Here is a 26,094-nt window from a genome sequence, read left to right as displayed (position 1 = left end):
CGACGGAAGAGGCGCGTTCAAGGGTTAAAGTTCACAGCCTTGTCAAAATTAAAAGCTTCTTTTGTAGGTTTGAGGTGTCATATGTATGTATGTATGTGTGTAGCTATGATGTAAGTTGCAAAGTAGTACGTAAGTAACTCTGCCAAAATATTAATTCAAGAACCGTCAATACGGAGCCTGGGAGATATAAAGTGGGGGTCTATCCTTTATAAAGAGGGAGCGGTCCATCCGCGTACGTGTATTATTATGCCGAAAGCGGTTGATTGCACTTTGTTAAGACAATTCTGCTGTCAAAACTTAGTTGCGGTCAGATTAAAGTATTGATTAGAGGGGAAAGAAGTAGAGACAATTGTCGTCTCGGCCTATTTTCCTTGCGACTCTATTCTCCCTCACCCTACGAGGGAGTTTATGGAAGTTGTAAGATATGCTGAATCCATGGGATTAGGTCTAATTGTGGGATGTGACGCAAATTCACAGAACACACTCTGGGGTATCACAAAATGTAATTTCAGGGGACATAAACTCATGGACTTCATTCTGTCATCTTGCTTGGTCATACAGAACGTTGGCACCAGTCCGACTTTTGTGACCAGCAGAAGGCAGGAAGTGATTGATATGACATTATCTAACGATAAAATGTCAGATCATATCACTGGTTGGAAAGTACTCGATAAAGATTCCCTGTCGGACCATCATTATATAGAGTTCAGGCTTGTGGCCGAGACAACCTCGACCCCTAGCAGGCCAGAATCCTCGAAAAGCGGATTGGACACGATATGAGAATCTCACTAAAGAGGAAATCCGTGATGTTCCCAAACTCCGGACAATAACTGCGATTGAACTCTCGAAATTCCGAAAAACTTCCAGGAAACTTCTGAACAAAGCTTTTAAAAATCTGTTTTAAGAAGATTGGACTGCCTACCGAAAGCTGAGGTAGGAATATAAAAAGAAAATTAGATCATCTAAATTGGACTCTTATAGAACCTTCTGCAGTGAACTGGAGGGACGGAAGAGTTCAGCGAGGTTATGCAAAGCCCTCCAAAGAGACCGGACGGCTAGGCTAGACTCACTGCTCAAACCAGATGGTACTTATACGGACTCAAAATCAGAAGTGTACGATGTTCTCTTTTCAACACATTTCTCTGGTTTCAGGAATGCTGTTGGTCAAAGCTCTATCGATCAATATGAGCATGTCAATATAATTACCAGCAGACGTGATTGGTTTATTGCATCCAGGATAGTTAACGAGGAAACGATAAGGTTCGCCTTCTCGTCATTCGAAAACTTTAAGTCCCCAGGACCCGATGGCAGAGAACAACTAATAAAGGCTTTGAAAGGAATCTTTTCGGCATGTCTTGCGCACGCTTAAGTTCCACAATTGTGGCGTTTGGTGAAAGTTGTATTAGTCCCAAAGCCAGGCAAAGATAGCTACACTTTACCAAAACGTTTCAGACCTATAAGCCTGACATCGTTTATGCTTAAGGGTCTGGAACGTATGGTAGATAAGCAAATTAAGACGAGGGTTCTAATCCGAAACCCTTTCAACGTCAGACAACATGCTTATTAAAGAGGAAAATCTTGCGAATCGCCTCTGCACGAGTCCGTTAGCATAATTGAGAAAGGGCTGGAAACAAGAGAGTACACCCTTGGTGTATTTGTGGACATTGAAAGAGCTTTCGACAATGCTACCTTTGATTCTATGTGTTCTTCTATCAGAAGTCATGGAGTGAAAGAAATCGTTGCCAGATGGATCCACTCTATGCTATCCAAAAGACTGCTTACCATGGATAGAGAAAGCGATGAAGAAGTCAGGGTGGAGGTTAAGAAGTCTTGTCCACAAGGCGGTGTACTCTCTCCCCTACTTTGGTGCTTCGTGGCCTTCAAGCCTACGCAGACGATGTGTGCGTACTAATCTCAGGACGATCACTTGAAGTTATATGCAATAAAATACAGGTAGCTCTAAATAAGATTGAGTATTGGTGCGAATTGCATGGTCTTTCGGTGAATCCTACAAAAAGTACCTTTGTGCTTTTCACTAGGAAACGCAATATGGAAGGCCGGTTACTACCCACATTGAAAGGGGTAACACTGCAACTGTCTTCTGTGGTTAAATATTTAAGAGTAAACTTACCTAGTTGGTAAACTTACCTGGAAGAAGCACGTCGAGCAGAAGATCTCTCGAACACTAAAAGTCTTCTGGCAGTGTAAGAGAACTTTTAGCAAGACATGGGATCTAAGACCGGCGATAGTATTCTGGCTGTACATCACCCTGATTAGACTCATTATTACATATGCCTCTGTAGTATGGTGGGCAGCCACAATGGTTAATTCCAAAGTAGACCAGTCTGAACAATAATAGAAGAAGATGGGTAGAAAAGGCGAATCAAACCTAGCCCCAATGCGCTTAATATATTTACTGACGGCTCGTGAATGTTGGACGGAGGAGGTGCAAGGATCTATTGCTCAGAGCTAGGCATCAGGCAGCCGTTCAAGATGCCTGACCACTGCAGTATCTTTCAAGCCGAAGTCTTTGCTGTAGGAAAGGCTGCATTTATTACTAAACAACACAGCCAGATGAGAAAATTGCGAGCGCAGTTTCTCGAGCAGCTTTATTCGTTATGTGAGTTATTGAAGCCGTCATTGGCTTAAAGGAAAAAGTTTCTCTCAACACATTTTTGCTAACCTTTTTACATATCATATACAAAAAAAAAGTTATAAAGTGTCAATACAACGCTGGTTAGGCGAAAATATCTTTTCACATTATTCAACTTTTTTGATAATTGTATATTAGCAGACTATGCAAGTTTTCGTTTCCTCCTCGCAGAGTGGAAAATAACTTTCCCAAATTGTATATCGGAAAAGTGGCAATTTGTACTAAAAATTTCCTTGCCATAAAAATTTTCCTTGCCACACCTGACTGCATATTTATTCCATCGTCACACACACACACACACTTAATGCAGCTACTTAACACTTTCCCCTATAAAAATAAGTACAACTAAATGAACTCAGCATCAGTTCAGGTTCCCAAAACATTTTGCATTAAAAACACATTTTTCATTCCATCAAAATATCTTTCCATTTATTTTTACGTAATTTCCACTTTTACATATTTCCCATTCAAATTTAGTACACCTATCGATTCGACTTATTTCCTAATCAGCAACTTTTTGTTGTACATCTTTTCAGATTCATTAATGGGTTCCGCCAGCGAAGATGAAGACGACGATGATCCGCCACATTTGCGCGGGCCACCACTCGGCCTGGGCGTATTAGGACCGAATGGCCCAGACTCAGCGGGTGGACCATTGGGAGCATCCGATATCTCAGTACAAAGTATGAGCACGGATAGTAAAAACACGCATGACGACTCCGATCAGGTAATAATCATTAGCAAGCAGCTAAGAGAAATAAAGCCAAAAGCAAAAACCAAAAACCAAAAAAAAAAACGACAAACACATAAAAAAGAAAGCGAAAAGACAAAATGTGGCAAGCGTGTTGTTGTTGATGAAGCAGCAATAGCCGGTGTAAGCGGTGCATAACTCATTGTGAACTTCGATATGTGGTTTTTTTTTTTATTAACTATTTTATGTTACCGACAAAGACGTGTGTACTTGGCTTTTTGACTTTTTAACGCCGCTAAAATCGTTGGGCCGGATGAATGATGATTATCCGCGGTGTGCTGCTGATGACGTTGTTCGCTGTCGACTGCCGACTGTTGTTGGCTGTTGGCTGTTGGCTGTCGACTCTCGGCACTCGAGCCTTGGCTAATGTTGCCGCTGATGATTAATGATTTGCAAATGGTTATTTAACAAATTTATCGATATGCCATTGCATTGTATTTCGTTCACATAAAATTGCTTAATTCCCTTGCCTGTTTTTGCTGCTTTAACAAAAAAAACAAAAGTTTGCTCTCACCTTAACGAAACATTTCACTTGTACCGCACACCTTTCATTCGCTTCCTCACATTGCATTACATTTCATTTGTTCTTCCTTTTTCGCAGGGTTCCTTAGATGGTGATCCTGATGGTCGTGGCGATTCGCAAGCGGAGAACAAGAGTCCTGACGATGCGAACGGCTCGAAGCGACGTGGCCCGCGAACGACGATAAAAGCCAAACAATTGGAAGTACTGAAAACGGCATTTAATCAAACACCGAAACCGACACGGCATATTAGGGAACAATTGGCCAAGGAGACGGGGTTGCCAATGCGTGTGATACAGGTGAGTTTTCGTAACGAAATCATTAAAGAAACGAAATATTTATGAAAAAAAAATACATTCATTGCGAGTGCATTAACGAACCTGTAAAGCGTTGCAAAGTGTTGTCACAAAGATGAATGAGTATTTTGCATGTGGGCGGCGAATGGTGAAATTAAAAATAAACGAACAATTTAAGAAAGATATCAGATATATCAAATGAGAGGCATTCATTGAAATGCTTTTGTCTTTTTCTGCTGTATGAGACAGGCAAGCAAGTAAAGGCTAATTGTCCACTAAATTTAACCAAATATTTACTCTTACACAGATCCAAGTATGTTCAGACACCGCCAACCCAGATTGATAGCTTAGTAAATTCGTTGTTTTCATTGTTTATGCCGAGCTCCAAAAGCACATTTAGTAGAATATCGCATTTTGTAATATGTAAAGCAATAACTGAAAAACAAGTAATAAAAAAACTGCGTGTTTGTGAATTTAGTGGTCATTTGAGCAATGTGGGTTCTAGGTGACTATTTGTAGTTGGTTCCGGATCTTATGCATTAAATATCAAACATTAGAAAAACCTCTTTCTAATAGTAGTCGCCACACGGGAGGCAATGGTAGGTCTTCTAAAGGGTGGTTAAGTTTCAAGGGCCGGTATTGCTTTTAAATAAAACACAATTTTTTTAGGAAATTATTGTCATTTCTCTTTATTATGATAATATTGGTATGGTTCAATTACGTATGAAAGAAAACATTGCCCAAATAGCCGCCGAAGTCTCGGCGGCACACCTCCATACGATGGTCCAAATTTTCGATGACGCTGAGGCATAATTGAGGATCTATGCCGCTAATGTACCGAATTATCTCATCCTTTAGCTCTTGAATTGTTGCTGGCTTATCGACCTATACCTTTTTTTTTCAAATAATCCCAAAGAAAGAAGTCCAACGGTGATCTTGGCGGCCAATTGACATCGCTGCGACGTGAGATTATTCGGCCATCAAATTTTTCGCGCAAAAGAGCCATTGTTTCGTTAGCTGTGTGGCAAGTGGCACCGTCCTGTTGAAACCACATATCGTCCACATCCATATCTTACAATTTGGGCCATAAAAAGTTCGTTATCATCTCACGATAGCGAACACTATTCACAGTAACTGCCTCAACGGCCTCATTTTGGAAAAAATACGGCTCAATGATGCCGCCGGCTCATAAACCGCACCACACAGTCACTCTTTGTGGGAGCATTGGTTTTTCGGCAATCACTCTTGGATTATCATTCGCCTAAATGCAGCAATTCTGCTTATTGACGAATCCACTGAGGTGAAAATGTGCCTCATCGCTGAAGATGATTTTCTTCAGGTTTATACAGGTTCCGGCACTCGAAAAGTAACCAACTTCAGGCCGCTCGCGCAGCTGATACACTTACATCTATGGTTTGGGCAACTGTAATCGCAGATGGGCGCACTCCAATCGTTTTCATCAAGCCTGGTGTCAAAGTAAATGCGAAATATTAACGGCAAAGTATTCTGGAGGTTGCTTTGAAGCCGTGGGCAGTCAAACATTTCGGGCCATGGATGTTTCAACAGGAGTCGGCATCGTTTCACAAAGCTCGAGTGAACCAAGAATGGCTGCAAAACAACGTTCCGAACATGAAGTTCGTCCACACAATGGCTCTCAAATTCACCAGACGCGAATCCTATGTATTATTTATTCTCTTTGAGCCAAATTGGAGAGCAAAGTCCGAACTAAAAGTTTTACTAGTCTCGAGGCGCTGAAAAAAACCATTGTCCTCAAGTGGGCCAAAATACCTGCAAGTCACATTCGGGCAGCTTGCGATTCGTTTCTAAACCACCTCAAGACCATAGTCAAGGCAAACGGTGGTCGTATCGAGCAAAAGGAAATTAATTCTTAATTTTGTATTATTTTCACACATTTTTTACTTAGAATTGAATAAAAGTAATTTTCCAAACTAAATTTATGGCCTTTTTAGTTGGCTAAACTTCAAATGCCGGACCCAATACATGCAAGCGAATATGACGCGTATGTATGTATAGTACTTCTGAAATATAGTGAAAGAGCACGACGGGCTGATTCAAATTCTTTTTGAAAATCGCTTAAAAAAATGATTTACTATTTTTATAATTTTCCTACTGCTAAAAAAAAGAAATTATACAAATACCGCCATACTAAAAGTTCGCTAAACATTAATGGAAATCTGCATAGTTCAGTCGTTCACCATCGCAACCATTTTCCTCTGATTGCTTTACCAAAGCCGGAAATCTGGCGTAAAATGCGTTTGTTTTCGTATGCGCCATTTTAACTGCATCAAATAAAATCAGAAAAAAAATTATAATAATAATGGAAATACACTTCAAAATATATGGCAGCAATATTTTGCTTGCAATGCGACCACACAAATCTGTGGCACCAACGCGCTTGTTGCCAGCCGGCAGTGCGCGGTTTGCGTTCTTCGTACATTTGCGGTTAACAGCCGTCATTTTTCAGAAGATTTTTGTTTTAACTTTCATACTTATTGTTGTAGTTGTTGTTTTTAATTTTTTTATTTTTTGCTGCATCCCAACTGCAATGGCAACTAAAATAGTTTGTGCGTTTTTATTTTAGTTGCATTTTTATATATTGTACATACATATGTACTTACCCAGACACATATATACTCGTACATATATGTACATATATATACTGATATTTTTATAATTTTTTTTTTGTTTGTTTGACTGCGTCCATTTAGTTTGGTTTTGGCTCATCTTTGCATTGCTGGGCGATGCTTTGCTTTTTGGTTTGCTCGGATTTTGCTGCTAGTGGCTTTGATGCGGCTGAATCGAATGTGGTTAGCCGTAACTGACAAATGTGGCTGTCAGTTGCAGTTCAAAACAATTTTCTGCTTTAAAATATGAACATTTTTGTGGTTTAGCCGTTGTGTACAACGAAAAATGGGGAAATTTGTTGTTTTTTTCTGCGATGTTGTTGTTGTTTGCTAAAAGCTCATTTTTGTTGTTGGTATTGTTGCATTTTTTTGGTGGTTTGTGCAATGCTTTCATGGTTACCGTTGATTTGTTTTTTTTTTTTTTGTTCTTGATTTGACAAAGTGGAAAAAGAAGCTTGACTCAATGGGAGAAAGAATGATAAAGAAGCCTATGAAATAGACACAACAACAACTGCAGTTGCGGTACATTAAATACTCCTTTTCTTCATTATGACATTTTATCGATGGAAATTGGTTGGGTTAGTTTAAATAGAATAGTTTAAATAGGCATCTCATTTTTATATTTCAGAAAGAAAAATGTCCCAATATCCCATATTTATATGGGTTTGGCTTTTTTATTATCTTTTGTTTTTGAAAAACATGCAATAAAATGTAGAGCAAACGCTTCGTCTTTTTATGTCCACGCCGGAAACTCTCACTCCGTCGGAAAAAAGGGTTGCCACGGCGATTGATTGTCGCCAGGGTTTGCATAACATCCACTTCCCACATTTATGCCATCCAAATTGGCTTATTTGCTCTGCACAAATTATCCCATAAAAAATGTACAATTTTTATTAGCATACAGGGTTGGGCACAGTGGACCAAATAATTAATGCAATAAGCGGTTACTTAAAACAATAAAAACTGAAGGCTTAGTGATAATGAAACACTTATTTTAAGTAGCACTAAAAATTAGTCCTAGTGTAATTTAGTGCAAAATGCCCACCTGGTAAAAAATGCATGGATCAGTTCTCGATGCTTCTTCCCCACTGGTTGTTCCTGCTTCTACAGCCACCCTCAGCATCGCCACCCAGCCAATGTAGTAATTTACGCCTTCTCTCTGAAGAATCAGCCAGTTCTGGGCCTGTTCCTCATGCTGAAAAATTTAGTTTATTTTTTTTTTTATTACGACTCGGGTGTCTGACTACCGGGTTCGAAACCCACCACGGGCAGAAAACATTAAAAAATAAAAAAAGTTGTTTCACAGCAGAAAATGACAAGCCTACGAGTGTATTTGTGCCATGAAAAAGCTCCTCATTAAAAAGCCATCTACCGTTCGAAGGCGCATAAAACTGTAGGTCGCACCATTTGTGAAAATAGTTTTTCTTTCCTTATTCACTCCTCTCGGGAGCATAGGGCTTCGACAAGACTCAGTCTTGCGTTGGATTCGTTAATCTGTTTTTATTTCTGACAGGGTACGTAAATAGCCTGCCGCTACCAGTCCTAAGTAGTGGGAATGCCCATCTGTCCTTGCTTAGGAACAACGCCTTCTTCCTGCTTAGAACGCCATCTGTGTTTCACATTTTGTGGACTTCGCTAAATTTCGTGTGTCTGCGCTATTACCGCGGCTGCCCGCTTCCGCTTGCTGGGGTCACTGATGCAGTGTATAACTGTATGTTTTTTATTGTTTTCGCTTGTTTTAGCAGCCACAATGAAAAATAACGCACAGGCTAATGTGCGGGAGTCCGGATGGAAAGGATTAGTTTTTGTGGAATTGGAGGGGTTTTTTTTTTTGGAAATAGGGAAAGGGTAAATTTGGAAAAGTTGGAGCGTGCTTTACTTGCGATTCGAACCCACAACCTCTGGGATGCCAGGCTAGTGCACTTACGCTAGATTACCGAGACCGAATATAGTGTCATTAGATTCTTCGAACGCCTCCTCATAAGATTCTTCGAACGCCTCCGATGCACACGTGGCCAAAAGGATTCCGCGACTTTACAACTTTGTGTACTTACCCAGCTGAGTTGATGCGAACCCCATATTTCTAGGAGCAGACCGCAGGTGATCAAGACGATCCCTATCCTCTGCTTTCACTGGGAAACCACGTCACAAGCCAGGCTAGCTTGTCTGGCCAGCTCATCCGCCGCTCAGTTTCCCGCAATGACGCTATACCATGTAGCCTTTTATACAATGTGGCGCAAAGTTAATTATTCATTTTTATTTTTGAATAATTTTTTCTACTAAATAAAACAAATGATTTCGAGGGATGGATGTATATGGCAGCCGTCTAGCTCGCAAGTTTCAAATATAATCCAATTGCAAAATTAGAAATTTTCCGATTACTTTTGCGCCACCTTGCATATATTTACTAGGGTGGGTCAATATTTTTTTCGCCACCGTTCCTAGCCGATTAAAGCTCTACATAAAATTATAGAATACAAAAAAAAAGTGCACCAGAGTTCACTTAAGCCAATTTCGAGCCCCCCAAATTTTAAAGGAAGCTGTGTTTAAAATATCTTAAAGTACTACATTCGATGCCTTACCTGCTGGTGGTAGCAGAGGAAGAGGAAAACCTGTGCTGCATTGAAAAGATCAGGTGGAGAAGGGCTTGGCTTCACTTGTTGTGTCCAATTGGCGCCGGTTAGCAAGGGAAAGAAACAAACTCAAGAAACACTTTGTTGAACTCGGCCGAAATCGCTTAAGCGATTATCGAAGAAGAAGAAGAAGTACAAACGAAAGCCATATAACTTAGCTAGGCTTAGCGACAAACTTGCTGCCCAACTGCGTATATGAGCGGCTAACTTCCTGACTGGCTGGTTGACCGGCAATACAAACTAACCAGCTCAGTGAGTAAGTTGCGATATTCATAAACTCGTCGAATTTCGCTTGCCCCAATCACTCTCGCAAGCTTGCCAAATTCTACCTAAACAGGTCTTACGCGGTGCCCAGGTCTTACTGCGGCGGTAAAACACGCATATATGACATATGAATGTACCTACATATGAATGTGAATCGCTAAAATCGTCTACGTTTGCTTTTCAAAATCTGTGCATACTTTAAAATGTGGTGTTGTTGATGATGATGTTTGCATTTTCTTCATTGCTCCATTGCTGTTGTTGTTACGTCGAACTCACTTGACCTTAAAAACTGTCAGTTAGCTACGCTGTAGCGTAACACATCAGTTTGATTTGCTCAACATTCGTCGCTGTCGTTTTCAGTGGCCTCCTCGATACAACAAAAACTACATCAAGTCACTTCCCTCAGCCATCACACAAAACATTCATCATAGGCACCCCGTTCGCCAAGCATCATAGGTATATCGATTCGACGATACACCGATTCAGCGATTCAACGATACAACAGTTCACCGATTTGCCGTTGTCTCAAGCGTTGCAACAACGAGCCAACAAGAAACATACAAACAGAATCGAACTCGTCATGACTAACTGGCCATCTACAAATCGTCAGTTTGCACTCGCTCACTCACCAGCTTCAGCGCTGGCGAATACAGTTGCCAAAAACACATACTTAAACAAACCTACTTCACACTCACACTGTCAATAGCCAATTAGTCACTGAGTCAGCCAAGTAGATAGGCAGTCAAGTTGCTGAAGTGTCAGTTGGTCGCTTGTGCGCGCTGGTACGTACATTTTTTTAAATGTTTTTTTGTTTTTTGTTTTTTAACATTTAAAATTTTTTTCTTTCTTTCATTATTGTCTGTTGATATTCTTATTTTTTGCTAAATTTCATCACTACAACTGGCGAATACTTTCAGCTCATCAGCATAAAAAATGCATAAATAACCAACGGCAGACGTAAATGTTTTGCAAAACAATTCAACAAAACACAAAAACAAAAAAAATAACAGAAACAACAAGTAACATTAAAAAAAATGATTTTGAATAACTTAAAAAAACTGACAGGGAAGCTGTGAAGAGCAATTCTTTTTAGGGGGTGGTGATTTTATGTCTTAAAGCAATAATTTTTTCTTACACACAAAGTTTTGTAAAGATACAAAGTGAACCTTTTGCAGTGTTTTTTTTTTAATGTACTAAAATAAATGCAGTTTATCTTTTCAAATTCATTGCTTTATTAGTCAAAGGAAGCCTCTCGAGTATTGATCAATACAACATTTTGGAATTGGCCACCCCTGGAGTGCATCTACTGAATATTTATTACGGGCATTGTTAGGCTGCTCGGCTTCTCATTGCATTTTCGATTTCTCTGAAGTTTATTTCGCTATTGATTGATATCATTTTCCGTCGTTTAGTTTGGTGATTATTGGCAATACATCGCTTTTTAACGATACCCCGCATGAAGAGGCAAGGGAAGTGTAGAACTTTTCTCAAATAAAATATAAAAAGTCAGCGAAATAATTTGGCTTTAGGTTAGGTTAGGTTGAAGCAGTTGTCCTGTGAGTGACACACTCAGGCTCATAGCCCATTGTGATGCTGCGTCGGGAGCTTGTCCCTATCTCTCCTAAAATCAATGTGTGCTTTTCAAAAATTTTAGAATATCTCTGATTGCTGTAGAACTGAGATCTTCCAACTCATTAAAAAATTGTTTACCCAGAATAGTATACCTGCATCTGGATAGAGCAGAACAGTGGTACAGTAGGTGCGAGATTGTCTCTTCCTTGTCCTCATCTAGACAACTTCTACAGAAGTCATGTGCTTGCACACCCATCCTTTGGGCGTGTATACCTACTAGGCAGTGTCCCGTTATGACTGAAATCAGTGTGCTAGGGCTGTGTTTATTTTGGCTTAGCAAAGATTCTGTGCGTTTAGCATTGAGAATCGGCCACAGTTGTCGGGCGATTTTGCAGGTGGCTTCATTACGCTATCTTTCGTTTGTGTTCCTTACAATTTCTTCAAGGATAAGTAGCTTACATGTTTGCAAGGGTATCCCTATGTCATTATCTATGTGCTCGTCAGTCAATTTAGTGCCGAGTCTTGATAGTTCATTGGCTCTACAGTTACCCTCAATGTCGCGAAGGCCAGGAACCCCTGTTACCTTTAGGTGAAATAACTCAGCCATGTCGTTAAGAGATGTGCGAAATCTTGGACGTTGTCGAGGGACTTTATCGCCGCTTGGCTATCAGTGAAAGTGTAGATATCATTTCCGGATATCGCATCACACTATATCAGTGTCGTGGCTTTTGTCATTACCATCAGTTCTGCGTGAAAGACACTACAGTAGTCTCGGAGCCGAAAACTGAAGGAGATCCCCAGATGCAATAATGTTACGTAGTGGCTCTCCACTATATTCCTGATAATAATATTAATAATAATTTCGGACCAATGGCTGGCTCGATCGGATACCTGTTGTATCCAAGTTCAAAAAAAAAGTTTTTGAACTTCAATGCCAACAGAGCAAAATCTGCTCTAACCCTAGATAAAAAGGGTCTCAGATTACTCTGGGGAGCACGTACAGGTGACTTTGCCTGTAATAAACACTTTAACACAACAGGATTTTCTAGTGAAGATCATCTGCTGTGATGAAGAGGAGTCCATGGAACACTTGATCAGCAATTGAGAAGCATTAGGTCACAGGAGACACAGAATCCTGGGCTAGTACCTACTACATTAGGGAGACCTACAATTGCTCCCTCCTAAGGAGCTGGTTCGATTCCTCGGTATACTAAATAATTATAATTAAGTAATTAGGGGCGTACAATAGATTAATCCGGTCGCAGTGCATGAGGGCCTCAGCCTAATCCGCACAACCATTACCATTATATTTGGTAACCAGAGGCAACATCGACGAACCACTGTGAACATCTTGTTTGGAGAATGAACATATTGCATAGAGCATTTTCGCTGCAGCTGCTCAGATGGTGCATTTTTGGAACGGATGTATTAAGAATGGAGGAGCTACAGTTTCCTTCCCTCAAGGCACTGCCAAGATTCATAAAAAAATCGGAAAAATTTCCTGAAGAGCAATGAATCCTCACTCTCTCTATCACTCACTGTCTTTTTAAATCATATCTCTTGAACTTAAGTTAGGTTCGGTTATACTGGCTGGCCGTAGCCACGCAGAGACCGGAAAATATGCATCATGCGTACTGTTCGCGAATTTTAGGACTCGCTCAAACTCCAGTTCAAAGATACATCCATAGACATGGAGCACCCAGGTAGCATAGTCTAGTTTTCGAGAGAGTCGGACAGCAGCATTTGAGATGCTCCAGGGTTTCTCTTGTACTCGGCTCAATATATCTCCTGCAAGCATCTTTAAGAGTAAGATTTAGCTTGTAAGCATGCGAAGCAACTAGGCAGTGCCCTAAAGTTTCATCTATCGAACGATATAACCGATTCAAAAGGTGAAGTTCAAAATAAACAAGGCAGAGCTAAAATATGATAGAAACTTCAGGAACTTTGTTCTGATAACTTCTAGTTTATTTATTCAAAATAGCCCTCTCTGGCCTCGATACACTGTTTTACGCGATCTAAACATGTGCTCCTCTGGTTCTTTTTGAATTGTGTGACTTATTTGCTCCCCTGCAAGTCTCGCGCCTTCTTTAGCTATATCGTCTACTATCTCATTTCCTCTATGCAGGCCCGTCGAGAGGGGGGGATCGGGTACTTTTTCCCCCGGGCCCGGAGTTCTCAGAGGGGCCCGAACTCGAGATTATACGTATTTATATGAATTGGACGTAATTGGAAAGGGCCCGCATTTGCAATTTCCCCCGGGGCCCGGATATGCTCTCTACGGAACGCAATATGCACAAAGTCTGCGATTACAAGCGAGCTCTTTGATTGCTTTTTTGCATTCATGGACATTTTTGGATGATAGAAGAAGTTTATTACGTAGTTAATTGTTGCTTTTGTACATAAAAGCCGTGCTGCTTTCTTTAGAGCAAAGATCTCAGCTTGAAACACAATAATTAGGCAGTTTAAATAACTTTTTGATGGTTAGTTGCGCACAATATAAGCCAGCGCCAATCCCCACTTCCATTTTTTAACCATCTTGGTTAAGTGCATGGGGAAATATAGCCATTCTATTCCATTTCCGCATGTGCCGAGGTGACAGTTTTCATTGAAACTCTAGAGAAGCTTGAAGGCATAGACCAAAAGGTGCTCTCATATTCTGACGTATACCAAATTGCCATTGTTAGGCCCAGCGCTTTCGCAAAGTGTTGCATATTTCCTATAAATGGATGCATTTCTAGCGTTATGTTAGCTTCCAAGATTTTTATTGCAAACATACGCGCTGAGTCTCGCCATTACCATTCGAAAGGCGGCTGCTGTGAAAAATATCTCAATGACCTTGAAGTGTTGTCGCGTTACTTCAACGTTTGCAAACATTGTATTTGGAATGGGAACACTTACAATATGCATGTGTGTATACATACGTACATATGTATATATATGTGTAAAAGTATATTGCTTAACACAAATTAAGTTCTCACTTGCCAGCTTTAGGAATGAGCGATCACAAGTAAGACAACTTGATATTTTAATCTCCTTCGCGAATACCTTGAGACTTTACGCACTAAGCGCATTAAGATATTTATCACCTGTTGGCAAAGCGAAATGTACTCGACAAATTAAAGAGAAAAAAACGACTAAAGCAAGAAAAAAGTGAGAAAAATACCTACAAATATTTATTTCAGATTGAAAATGAAATTATTACAGAATGAAGCGATCGAATATGAAAGAATGAATGTGTCGAAGTTATGAAGTGATGAAGTAATCAGATTAAGTTTAAGACAAGAGAAAGCATTGAAGCAGAGCACGCAGTGTATGGATATGAGCAAAGACGTATGTAGGCGCATGAGTGTGGATATGTATGCGTTGGAAACTGTCAAAACGCCCGTCACTTGCGGATTTTGGCACTCAAAAAGCCTGCAAGCAAGCGGCGGCGCATAAGGTGGTAGAAACCTCAGCAAGCGCGCGCGCGTCGTTAAGTAGTTGGAGGATATTTACATAGGCAAAGTGACAACACAAGCGTTCATAAGCATGGGACCGAATAGTGAAAGGCGAAAAGGTATGCGCGGTGCAAGTGAAACACAGGCAGTAATTGCAAACGGACACTGTTGTTGAATAAAAAACAAAAGAGCAACAGCATTGCCATTTCACTTGCTGGACGCTGGTTAGTTAGCGCACATTCAAGGTGTTTGCCGCGCTGCCATAATACTAGCAAAGACGAGCGCGCTCGCGGTAAGTGGCGTTAAGTCGTGCGTGTTAAACAACGCCTAGCGGCGGCGGCGACGGCCGCACTGGTAACGGTAGCTTGTTAAGGCGGAGCAAATTATGCCATAGAATATGCACGCGTATGTGCACTTACATATATATACATATAAGTATTGTATATATACATACATATACACGTAAGCGCGCGCTGGGTTATTTATGCAATCCAGCAGCAGGCGCAGCGGTGAGTCGCCACTCACTCTTATTATCAACGCGCCGCGGCGATAATGTATGTGTGCAACGTAAAGGGCGAACGCCGCCGCGCGGTGACGCAATGACCCCTGCAGCTGACTGTAATTATCAGCAATGATGTGGAGACTTCATCACTTCAATGGCAACAATGTTGGCTGGCGCTGGCATATCAACTAAAATGAGCAAATAACTTTACTACAATAAAGTTGGCTATTACTGCCAGCGGTAGCCAACAAGTTGTGACGCGCTGTTAAGCGGTTGGCAGCCACCTTTGTTACGCTCAAGGCATTTATTGATGACCGTGGCCATGCAAGCATGCTAGGTTGCAGCGCCTATGATGTGTGAGTGAGTGTGCGTGTGTGGCGTGATTGTTTGCCAGTTATTTTTGCTGTATTTATTGTGGAGCAGCGTGATGTGATGTGGTAAGCTGGGACTCTGCACTAATTGCAGACAAAAAAAGCTTTATTAACAAAAAATACTTCATGAATAAATCACGAGAAATATATTATACTACCAACAACAATTTTTATTAGAAAATTTTAGCATACATTTATTTAAGTATGCATGCTTGAGAAAAATTTATGCTACTGATTACAAATTACCCTGTTTTTGGTAGGCGTTAACATGGCGCGTCTCAAGCATTGAAGATTTATGAGCTCTAGAATACGAGTGTATGCAAAAAATTATAATATTTTTAATACAAAAATTTATAGAAAGAGAGAAACTGCAGCAAAAAGGTACGACTGCACTCAGTCCATGCCACTTGGCAATCTAGAAGAGCCTATAGCGCGCAGCCGTCGCCATCTCTTATCGCGCCCTATTGGTCTGCCTTTTTACGTAAAATAAACTTTTGAAAATACTTTATGAAAACATTAAAACTCTGTATAAAAAAATATGAAAAAATTTGTGAGGCGTATTCGCTTGTTTATATGCAAAAACTAATTAAAATGCAAACAAATTTTTTAGCATTCTTTCCACTGTGGACGGCAAACAGGCAGGCATACACACACGTACCACATATGCCGTCACAACTTCCGCTTATGGAATTTCTTCACCCTTCACACCGAGTATAGGTACTTTTTCATATTCTGCACTTTTGTTTTATTTTCGCTCATTTATTATTTTTTATGTTTACCTTACGTTCCCTCGTCCCTCTAGCAGTAGTAGATAGCGGCAGAGCTAGCAATGAAGCGTTAAAAAATAAATAGTATCCATACTGAAACACACACACACACATACAAATATTTATAGTTACTACTATAATTGTTGCTCACCAACAACCAACAGCACAGTCAGTTGCTCTCTTGCAATCAGCGGCAACGATCAGTGCAACCGCAGCAAAACTGCCACGAAGTTCGGGCCAAAAAAATATGCTTGCATGGCAGCCAACTCGGTAGGGCTGACAAAGATACTAAATGAGTTTAGGTTATTGACTGCATTCCCGGTTATATGACAGTCAGTTGTTGTGGTAATAGGTAGAAAATATGGCGGTAGCTGTTGCCGTCATTTATATGCAACTAATTGATTAGAAAGGCCAAAAAGTTAAATGTTTTCCATTACAATTTCTTAATTTTTTTAAGTACTTGGTTTTATTTTTTTGCTTCTTGGCTTTGGTTTTGCATCCCAGACTTTTCGCAGACATGCGAAAGTGTTGAGCTCACGTCAGCAATGAAAAACAAAATATGGAAAATTTGAAGTTGGAAGCTTTCGCGAACATAAAATTACATATAACAACAAATTTCAGTAGCAGTGAAGGTGCAGTGGGATGAAGTGGAAAAGCTCACACGTCCGGGGTTTAGTGCAGAAATTATATGGGCGCTCTATTTTTTAAATAAGGTTTAGGTAATCAGCAGGTAATTGCTATTAAAATTGAGAAGAAAATCGAGTGGAGTTGGAATGCTGTGGAAAATTAGTGCTACATACTTTTTATAGCCGTTTTTGGTTATTTTAAAATAACGCTGGATTTCAACAAGTAAACCCAAAAACTTTCACAAGAGCCAAGAAAATGCAGCCATAAACTGATAGTTACGTAACTCGGCAGACAACAATTAAAATGTGGGGTATACAAAATTCGATACATAACAAAACGTATAGTAAAAAAGGCACAATGGCGCCGATATTAAAGCATTTAAAAGTCAAGGCATGAAAAATGTCAAGACATGAAAAATGTCAAGACATAAAAAAATGAAGCACGAAAAATGTAAGATATAAAAATATGTATCCCAAGACGAAAGAAATTTGCAACTCAGGAAAAAGTGGAAACATGAAAAATGTGAAGACACAAAAAGTGGCAAGACGCGAAAAATTACAGAATATGGAAAAAATCAAGACATTACAATTGGCAAAGCATGAAAAAGTGGAAGCATGAAAAATGTCCAGACATGAAAAATGTTAAGGCATGGAAAATGTCAAGGCATGAAAAATTTGAAACCCGAAAAATATAAGATATGAAAATATGTATCCCAAGACGAGAGAAATTTGCAGCTCATGAAAAAAGTTGAGACATGAAAAATGTCAAAACACAAAAAATGATAGAATGTGGACAAGCTCCTAACATTAAAAATAGCAAAGCTTAAAAAAGTTGAAGGCATGAAACATGTTAAGACATGAAAAATTTCAAGACATGAAAAATGTCAAAACATGAAAAATGCCAAGACAGGGAAAATGTCTATGGAAAGTGAAAAAAATGTCGACACACAAAAAGTGGCACGATAAATGACAGAATATGGAAAAAATCAAGATACGAAAAATGACTGAATATGGAAAAAATCAAGGCATTAAAAATGGCAAAGCAGGAAAAAGTCAAGGCATGAAAAATCTCAAGACATGGAAAATTACAAGACATGGAAAATTTCGAGACATGAAAAATGGCGAGACATGAAAACTGTCAAGACATGAAAAATGAAAAAAAATACATGGAAAATGACGTACAAAAAGGTCACCGCATGGCAAGTCGAAAAGGAAAGACCACCTCACTTGTAACTAATATATTTGCAATGTGCTTACATAGCTAATTAAAACCTGCAAATTATTAAACTCGTAGTATGTAGTTCCAAAAATAATTTAGATTCTTGCAAAAATGCGTTGAAAATTAAAATGTTAAAAATTCAATAATTGAGTTTTCAATAAACGCATAAAAATTTTATAATTAAAATAGTTTAAATTGTTGTTTTTACGATGTAGCAATATTGAGCGCACAAAACTTACTGCGGACGGATTGGCTTCTTAACATCTCAGATGCGGTAGTTTTGACACATATTTAACATATTGTTACTTTTGTATCCAAAAAAAAAACGTCGTTCAATAATTGTTCTGAGTTTGAGGCGTGGACTATTAAATAAAAGTCACAAGTCGTTTAAGCGCTTAACTTAAGACTGAATACTCTATGCGCGTGCACCTCTGCTACTATCGTACTTTCTAGATGTGGCAACTCGGAAGATAGGACTTCCGTTCCGCCTTGTTCTGTCTTGTCATCTGGTGTTAAGGCGAATTCATGTTTTTATTGTCAGTGGGTTCTGGAATTAGCGTGTTGCGTCTGTTATGAGTGTAACAGTCGCGGTCATAACATATGAAAATGGGCGTCGTTAGAAAATATTAATGTCGACCACATTCGACGTTCAATTGGAGCTGTGAGGTCCAAAATGAGAAGCGATAGAAAATGGATGATAAGCCACTTAAACATTGCAAGGGAATCATCCGAAATCTTCATCATCATCCGTACAAAATTCTCATCCGACTGGTGCGTGAAATGTTAAGTTATTAAGATCAATGGCGACTTAGATAGCAGGAAGGTAGACATAAAGCATGACATATATTATATAAAAATAGTTAAAAAACAAAGGGAACAAAAATGGCATATATAGCAAAATTGCGGACATAATAATTGGTAAACATAAAATAATGGCAGACATAAAAATTTCAAACATAAAACATAGCAGATAGAAAAATGGTTAGAACACGAAGCGAACAAAAATGGCAGATAGTATAATAAAATTGCAGATATAAAAATTGGCATACATAAAAGAAGCAGGCATAAAAAATGGCAGGCCAAAAAATAGCAAGCGCTCAAAATAACAGTTATAAAAATAGCAGACCTAAAAAATTGAAGACTTAAAAAATGGCAGACATAAAAAATGGCAGATATAAAAAATAGCGGACATAAAATGGTTAGAACACGAAGGGAAAAAAAATTACATATACTATAGGTCAATAAAATTGCAGATATAAAAATTGGCATACATAAAAACAAATCAGCCATAAAAAATGGCAAGCAAAAAATGGCAAGCGCACAAAATAACAGTCATAAAAATAGCAGACCTAAAAACTGTCAGACATAAAAGATGGCGGACATAAAAAATGGCAGGCATAAAAAATGTCAGATATTAAAAATAACAGTCATAAAAAGTGCTAGCCATAAAAAATAACAGACATAAAAATGGTTAGAACGCGAAGGGAACAAAAATGGCACATAGTTAAATAAAATTGCAGACATAAAAATAACACCCACAAGAAATGGCTGGCGTAAAAATGGCAAACATAAAATATGGCAAGCATGAAAATTGATTGAAATTTTTACACCAAACTACAGGCAGCAAGTGGTCATACATAGAAGTCTAAAAGCTAACAGAATTTTTATCTAAAAATTAAAATCCCTGACACCTTAGCATCAAGCGTGCAATTTTAAAAACTAACAACCTCTGTATTCAAAAATCCAAAATCGTTATCAGCTTAGCGCTTGAATCGAACGCCAATCAGTACCTACTTCAATAGTTAAAAATTTTTGTTTTCTAATGGAGCTTTTTTAGATTACACTGTCAGAGATATAAAAAAGTTAGAACACCACAGAAACAAAATTGGCACAAAGTAAAATTGCAGACATAAAAATTGACATTCAGAATAAATTTCAAACATAAAAAATGGCAGGCATAAAAAATGGCAGACATAAAATATGGCAGACATAGAAAATAACAGTCATAAAAATTGGCAGACATATGGACTTTGATACAAAATATTTATTTGTAAAACTCAATATATTTTAGACTTTTAAAAGATAGAAATGAAGGTTTTGAAATTTAAAAAATGTACTTATGGGGTATGATATACCTAAATCAGACAAGAAAAAGGAGCTACAAAACATTGTTACACTTAAATTTGGTGCTATTATTTAAGAATAGCTGCATTTTTTTTTTTGTGTTTTTTTTTTATTAAATAAAAAATATGTTTGCTCAATCCACAAGTTGCCGTCAAACACCCTTGTCAACATGTATCTTCCCCTCTTTAACTATTTCATTATCTCGCTGCATGCTGGCAAACATATGTTGCTGCCTCCAATCAGCATATGGCTGTGCACATCAAATGGCTGGCTGCCTGTCGCTCCATATCAATCAAATCAAACTTTTCAAAATTATTAAGAAATCGTTTAGCTTAAACAAAAAACTAACAAATGAACAAAAGCAAAAATAGCAACCAACAAACAGACACAAAAGAGGGAACCACAGGCACCACAGTTACATCCATACAAAGCTAAACAACACTACTCCTGCACGGTTAGTGCATCATTCATACGCACAAAACAAAAACAGCCTTCAAAAGATTCAAAATTGTTTTTTTTTATGCCACACTAAGGCATTCAAAACTAAACCAAGAGGAGGGTATGTAGAGCGCCCAGTTTAATCCCAATCAACAAAGTATTTAACAGCTTAGGAACAGAAATGTCGACAGGTTACAGGCGCAACATTACACACATATGGACACACACACACGCACGCATAGATTCATAGGGATGCAGAGTATGTATAGACCGCAGCGCTACTGTCACCAGCAGCCGCAATGGCATGGGAATCGATTGGTGGCGTCGGCATTGGCCACTTTGATGTGTCATTTGATACAGTTAAAGGATATTGCAAGCGAAGAGGAAGGGGCACCACAAATGCACGAATATGAATATGTAAATGCATAAATGTATTCCATGCATACATACACACACACACACCCACATATGTTAAGATTATTGAGTAACACCTCCGTAACTGCGCGGTGATTGTGGAATTGCTTCACACTTTCCAAAAGTGCAATGCGACAACAAGCGAAGTGTCTTTGAAATGAAAGTGACAAATTCCAAAAATCAGAGGAGGAATGTGAGGCAAGAAAAAACACTTGTAGCAAACAGAACTCATGCTCGTAAACTGTATGTGTGTGTGTGTGCGTGTTTTAGCGCTCACTGTCTAGCGATAGAGCTGTCATAAGTTGTCAACTGTGGCATCTTCATTAAGTTGCGCAGGAGCGGTGAGTGTCGCACGTCAGAAAGAATTACTGAGCAGAAAATCTGTTTCAAAATAAAGCAAACAACGCAAAGCATCAGGCAATAAATACATAAAAAATGGGTATGTGTTTGAGTTAAAAACATTAAAATTCAAAAAATTAAACCACCAACAAAAATCATAAAAAATTGTGGAAGAAAAAGTACCAAGCTGATTCAGTGCATGATGCCACAATATTTTTTTTTCTTTTGCAAGTGTTGTATACCTCAGTATTTTATTCTGATCTCTGTCCATTTTTTTATTTTCATTTTTATATTCTTCGCGTAATCACCAACAAACGTCACGCACAAAATTCGTGAAAGCCGATAACGAGCAGGTTGACAAAAAATAATCGAATAAACGTGCAATATAATCGAATATACAGTCTGTCTAATAGGAGCGTGAACGGCAAAATTCAAACTTAGAGTTGAGTTATAAAAAAATTTTCAATACTGCTAATTTGGCGTACACATTTCGCAATACGCATTGCGCATTTTTTCTTGGTTTTGTGAGAAATTCAGAAAATGTACGTGGAATTACTTAATAACTAAGATCAATGGTTAAGTCCATAGAACCTATTAACGGAATATCAGCACAATTTTCACACCGATGGATCCAAAACCAGTGATGGTAGCAAATCTGGATGGTATTTAGACAAAGACACTAAGTACTCCTGTGCCACAGGACAGATAACCACGGTATTCCTAACGGAAGTCTATGCCATCTCGAATGTGGCATACTGGCTAATTGAGAAAAAGTTGCGGGTCAGCTGTATTGGAATTTGTAGTGACAGTCAAGATGCACTGAAAGCCCTTGCTAACCCACACTGCTCTTCGAAGTTAGTCGATGAATTTAAGACAAAACTGAACAGTGTTGCAGAACTCAAAAAAGTTAGTCTTATTTGAGTGCCTGAACATTGTGATATTACAGGGAACGAGTTAGCTCATAAACTGGCTAATAAAGGCTCCGCAAGTACGCCACTAGGCCCTAAACCCTTTCTAAGTGTCAATTCTGCATCGATTCAACTATTGGTTGAGGACTTCATGAGGCCTACCCATAGAGGGCATTGGTCTGGAATGAACTCGTGCAGAGTAGCCAAGTGCTTTATGAAATAACCAAACAGGAAAATAGCGACCTGGACCTGAGAGTACTGTTGGGTGTAATCACAAGGCACAATGCCTGTGCTCAGCATATGGCTGCCATGGGGGTTGTCGACAACCCGATACGCCTATCCTGTCTTGAAAATGACGACACTGCAGAGCATTTTTTCTGTAGCTATCCGGCGTTTTCCTGAATCAGACTTAGGATATTGGGTTGCGATATACCGAATAGGGTTAAGATTCATACTCTTCCTCTTCCGGATCTCTTAAGATTCATCAATGAATCCAAGAGATTTTTGGAAGAGTGACCACAAACTAATTTTTCCGTCCTACCACTCACATTTTATCTTTGCTATCCCTATTCCTTCTACTGAGATCTATCCGGGTGTAGTGCAATGGTCTCCTGACTGAGTGCTTGGACTTGTCCAATCCCCCACAATCTAATCTAATCTAATAACTTAGAAGTACAAGCGTAAAACACTAAGGATATCTTCATTGCTTTCGATTTGCTGTTCAGAAAATGCAGCAACGTTGACTGTGGTTCACAAGCACATACCTCTATAGCATGGGCCGATTCCTATTTAGTATGACATACTTCAAAAAAACTTTATAAATTGGATCTAAAATACATTCGACCGCCGTAGCCAAATGGGTTGGTGCGTGACTACCATTCGGAATTCAGAGAGAGAACGTTGGTTCGAATCTCGGTGAAACACCAAAATTAAGAAAAACATTTTTCTAATAGCGGTGGCTCCTCGGCAGGCAATAGCAAACCTCCGAGTGTATTTCTGCTATGAAAAAAGCTCCTCATAAAAAATGTCTGCCGTTCGGAGTCGGCTTGAAACACCACAAATAGGAGGAGGAGTTCGGCCAAACACCCAAAACAGGTGTACGCGCCAATTATATATTATTTAATATATTATTATATATATACGACTCCAAATATTCTTTATAAATTGGATCTAAAATATATTTACTTATATTTATACTTAGTGCTTAATTTTTTCTTTTCATTTCATTTTGTTCCATTCACTTTACTCTTCTTTCTCATCCTTCTTTAATCCCCTTGCTTTCCTTTCCTTTCCTTTCCTTTCCTTTCCTTTCCTTTCCTTTCCTTTCCTTTCCTTTCCTTTCCTTTCCTTTCGTTTCCTTTCGTTTCGTTTCCTTTCCTTTCCCTTCCTTTCCTTTCCTTTCCTTTCCTTTCCTTTCCTTTCCTTTCCTTTCCTTTCCTTTCCTTTCCTTTCCTTTCCTTTCCTTTCCTTTCCTTTCCCTTCTTTTCTTTCCTTTCCTTTCTTTCTTTCCTTTCTTTCTTTCCTTTCCTTTCCTTTCCTTTCCTTTCCTTTCCTTTCCTTTCCTTTCCTTTCCTTTCCTTTCCTTTCCTTTCCTTTCCTTTCATTTCTTTCTTTCCTTTCCTACTCTTCCATTCATATCTGTGATTTATTTTATTCGTTATAATACTTCTGCTATCCTTTACTTCATTTAGGCATCCATACCATTCTATCTTTTTATTTTATTCCTCCCATTTTCTTTAACGAACCTTTCGATATTCATGGCCTCGCTCCATTCTGTGGCCTTAGTCTTATCTGGTGTAAATTTATATTTTTCGTACATCTTTGAATCGCTTTTCAACAAGGCCCAATGGTATCTTTGAGTAGCGATGAATGTTTCGTTTGTCCTCGTCTCATATGATTTCAAATATAGTTCCGTGTCTTCTGTTTTGCCATTAGACAGCTGAATGCGGCATTATTATGTGGCTTTCTTCTTTAAATTCTCCGGTAAGTCGCAGTGCTCTTCACTTCATTTTTTTCTCTGGCTAGGATCTCTGCCTGATTAAATAATAGAGTCTACCTCGGTACACTTATCGACGTCATCACTTCAGTCACTATACTGCAGTCGAATATTCATTCTTTTCATCACCATTAACATCAATCTTGCTTTATGGATTTACAGCACACAACTTATTCAGAAACTTGAAGTACCAGACTATTACTCCCCAAGTACCAGGCAGATATCTAGAGCCAGCCAGAGCGGTTGATGTAATGGAAAAGCTTGATGGGTCTTAGGTTGGCGGACTGCCCGAGGCTGTCGAAGAAAGATCCATCCAGTGGCCTTAAGGGGGGAGCCTGGTTTATAAGGTCAAAAAAATCAATTTTTCTTTTTTCGTTTTAAGCGATTCCGAATATATTTCAGAATATTCACACAAAGTTCCAGAGCCTAATTCTCAATATTTCCGTAGATACAAAGCCAAAGATAGGCGAGCGTTAGGTAGTTACGCTGTGACCGGACAGCTATAGTACAAACTTTATCTTCTTTTCTCGACTTTTCGTTTTTATGGTTTCTTTGAATTGGCGTACATGAATGAAAAAAAAAACGAATGAACCTATTGAAATGAATCATAGCTTGTTCCCTTCAGTATTAAATTCTCTTCTATTTGAACTAACAAAATAGAATAAAAATTTTTTCAAGATTTTTATACCAAGTTGAAGTGAATTTTTTTTTTTACAGAAAGGCATTTTTTTGTTTAAAACCTCCAGAAAGTTGAAATTTTGGAATTTCTCTCAGTTTCCTTAGTTCATCTAGAATAAAAAATCATGATAATTAGAAATCCATTTGAATTTTTTGCTTTAGATAATAATTACGAGCTGTATCTTGTACGCCAGTTGGAAACTCCAGGGTTGTAGCGCTCTACTAATTTCTATGTTAAACATTTTTTTCAACTTATTTTAACCAGTACAAACATCTTTTATACTTTTTAAATGTTCATTAAAAGATAGAAAAAACTTTGCAGTGCTAAATTAATTTTTTCCTTAAAAAAAAAACAATCGCAAAGAGATGCAATTTTTAGACCTCATAAACCAGGCTCCCCCTTAATCGTCTGGCTGCCAAAGCCGGGCATTTACAGAAGAAATGCTCAACAGTCTCCTTCTCTGAAAAGTACCCACAGCTTCTGCAATGGGGTTAAATGGTAAAGCTTTTTTGCGTAAGTAGATATGGAGCCTTAGATCAGTTTATATGGCTTTACTAGAGCGGCCACATTCATATTTAGTCAAATATTTGTGAATTTTCTTTGCATAAATAAAAAGGTAGCGTGAATTATTTTAGTATATGTTTTGGAATTTTCAGTAATAAAAAATATTCGACACTTTTCTCACAAAAGACCGCTAAACCAAAACTGAAACGAAATCTGAATAGAAAATATCCACATTTATAAATACTTATGTGTCTGTGTAAAAATACAGCGATAAAGGGGTACGAATTGTCCCCACTTTTAAGGAAAATAAAACTTAAACAAAAAACAAATAAACAAACACAAAAATTATTTTTCTTTTGAAAACAAAAAATCGTTGCACATCTGTTAATTCCCAATAACACGCTTCCGTCACAGCAGCAGTGCAGAGCGAAAAAG

General features: G+C 38.7%; 1 protein-coding gene across 1 annotated transcript in view; it reads left to right on the top strand.

The window, feature by feature from the left end:
- LOC128857289 (LIM/homeobox protein Lhx1) overlaps positions 1–26,094 on the top strand; it is a 144,258-nt gene that overhangs the window by 80,412 nt on the left and 37,752 nt on the right. The window contains exons 2-3 of the mRNA XM_054092986.1: positions 3,190–3,380; positions 4,006–4,224. Of these exons, the coding sequence (XP_053948961.1) occupies positions 3,198–3,380; positions 4,006–4,224 (402 nt within the window). The 5' untranslated portion in view covers positions 3,190–3,197. The remainder of the gene's footprint in view (positions 1–3,189; positions 3,381–4,005; positions 4,225–26,094) is intronic.

The sequence above is a fragment of the Anastrepha ludens genome, chromosome 3, assembly GCF_028408465.1.
Source record: "Anastrepha ludens isolate Willacy chromosome 3, idAnaLude1.1, whole genome shotgun sequence".
In the NCBI taxonomy this organism is placed as follows: Eukaryota; Metazoa; Arthropoda; class Insecta; order Diptera; family Tephritidae; genus Anastrepha; species Anastrepha ludens.
This window is presented reverse-complemented; position numbering and strand designations above follow the sequence as displayed.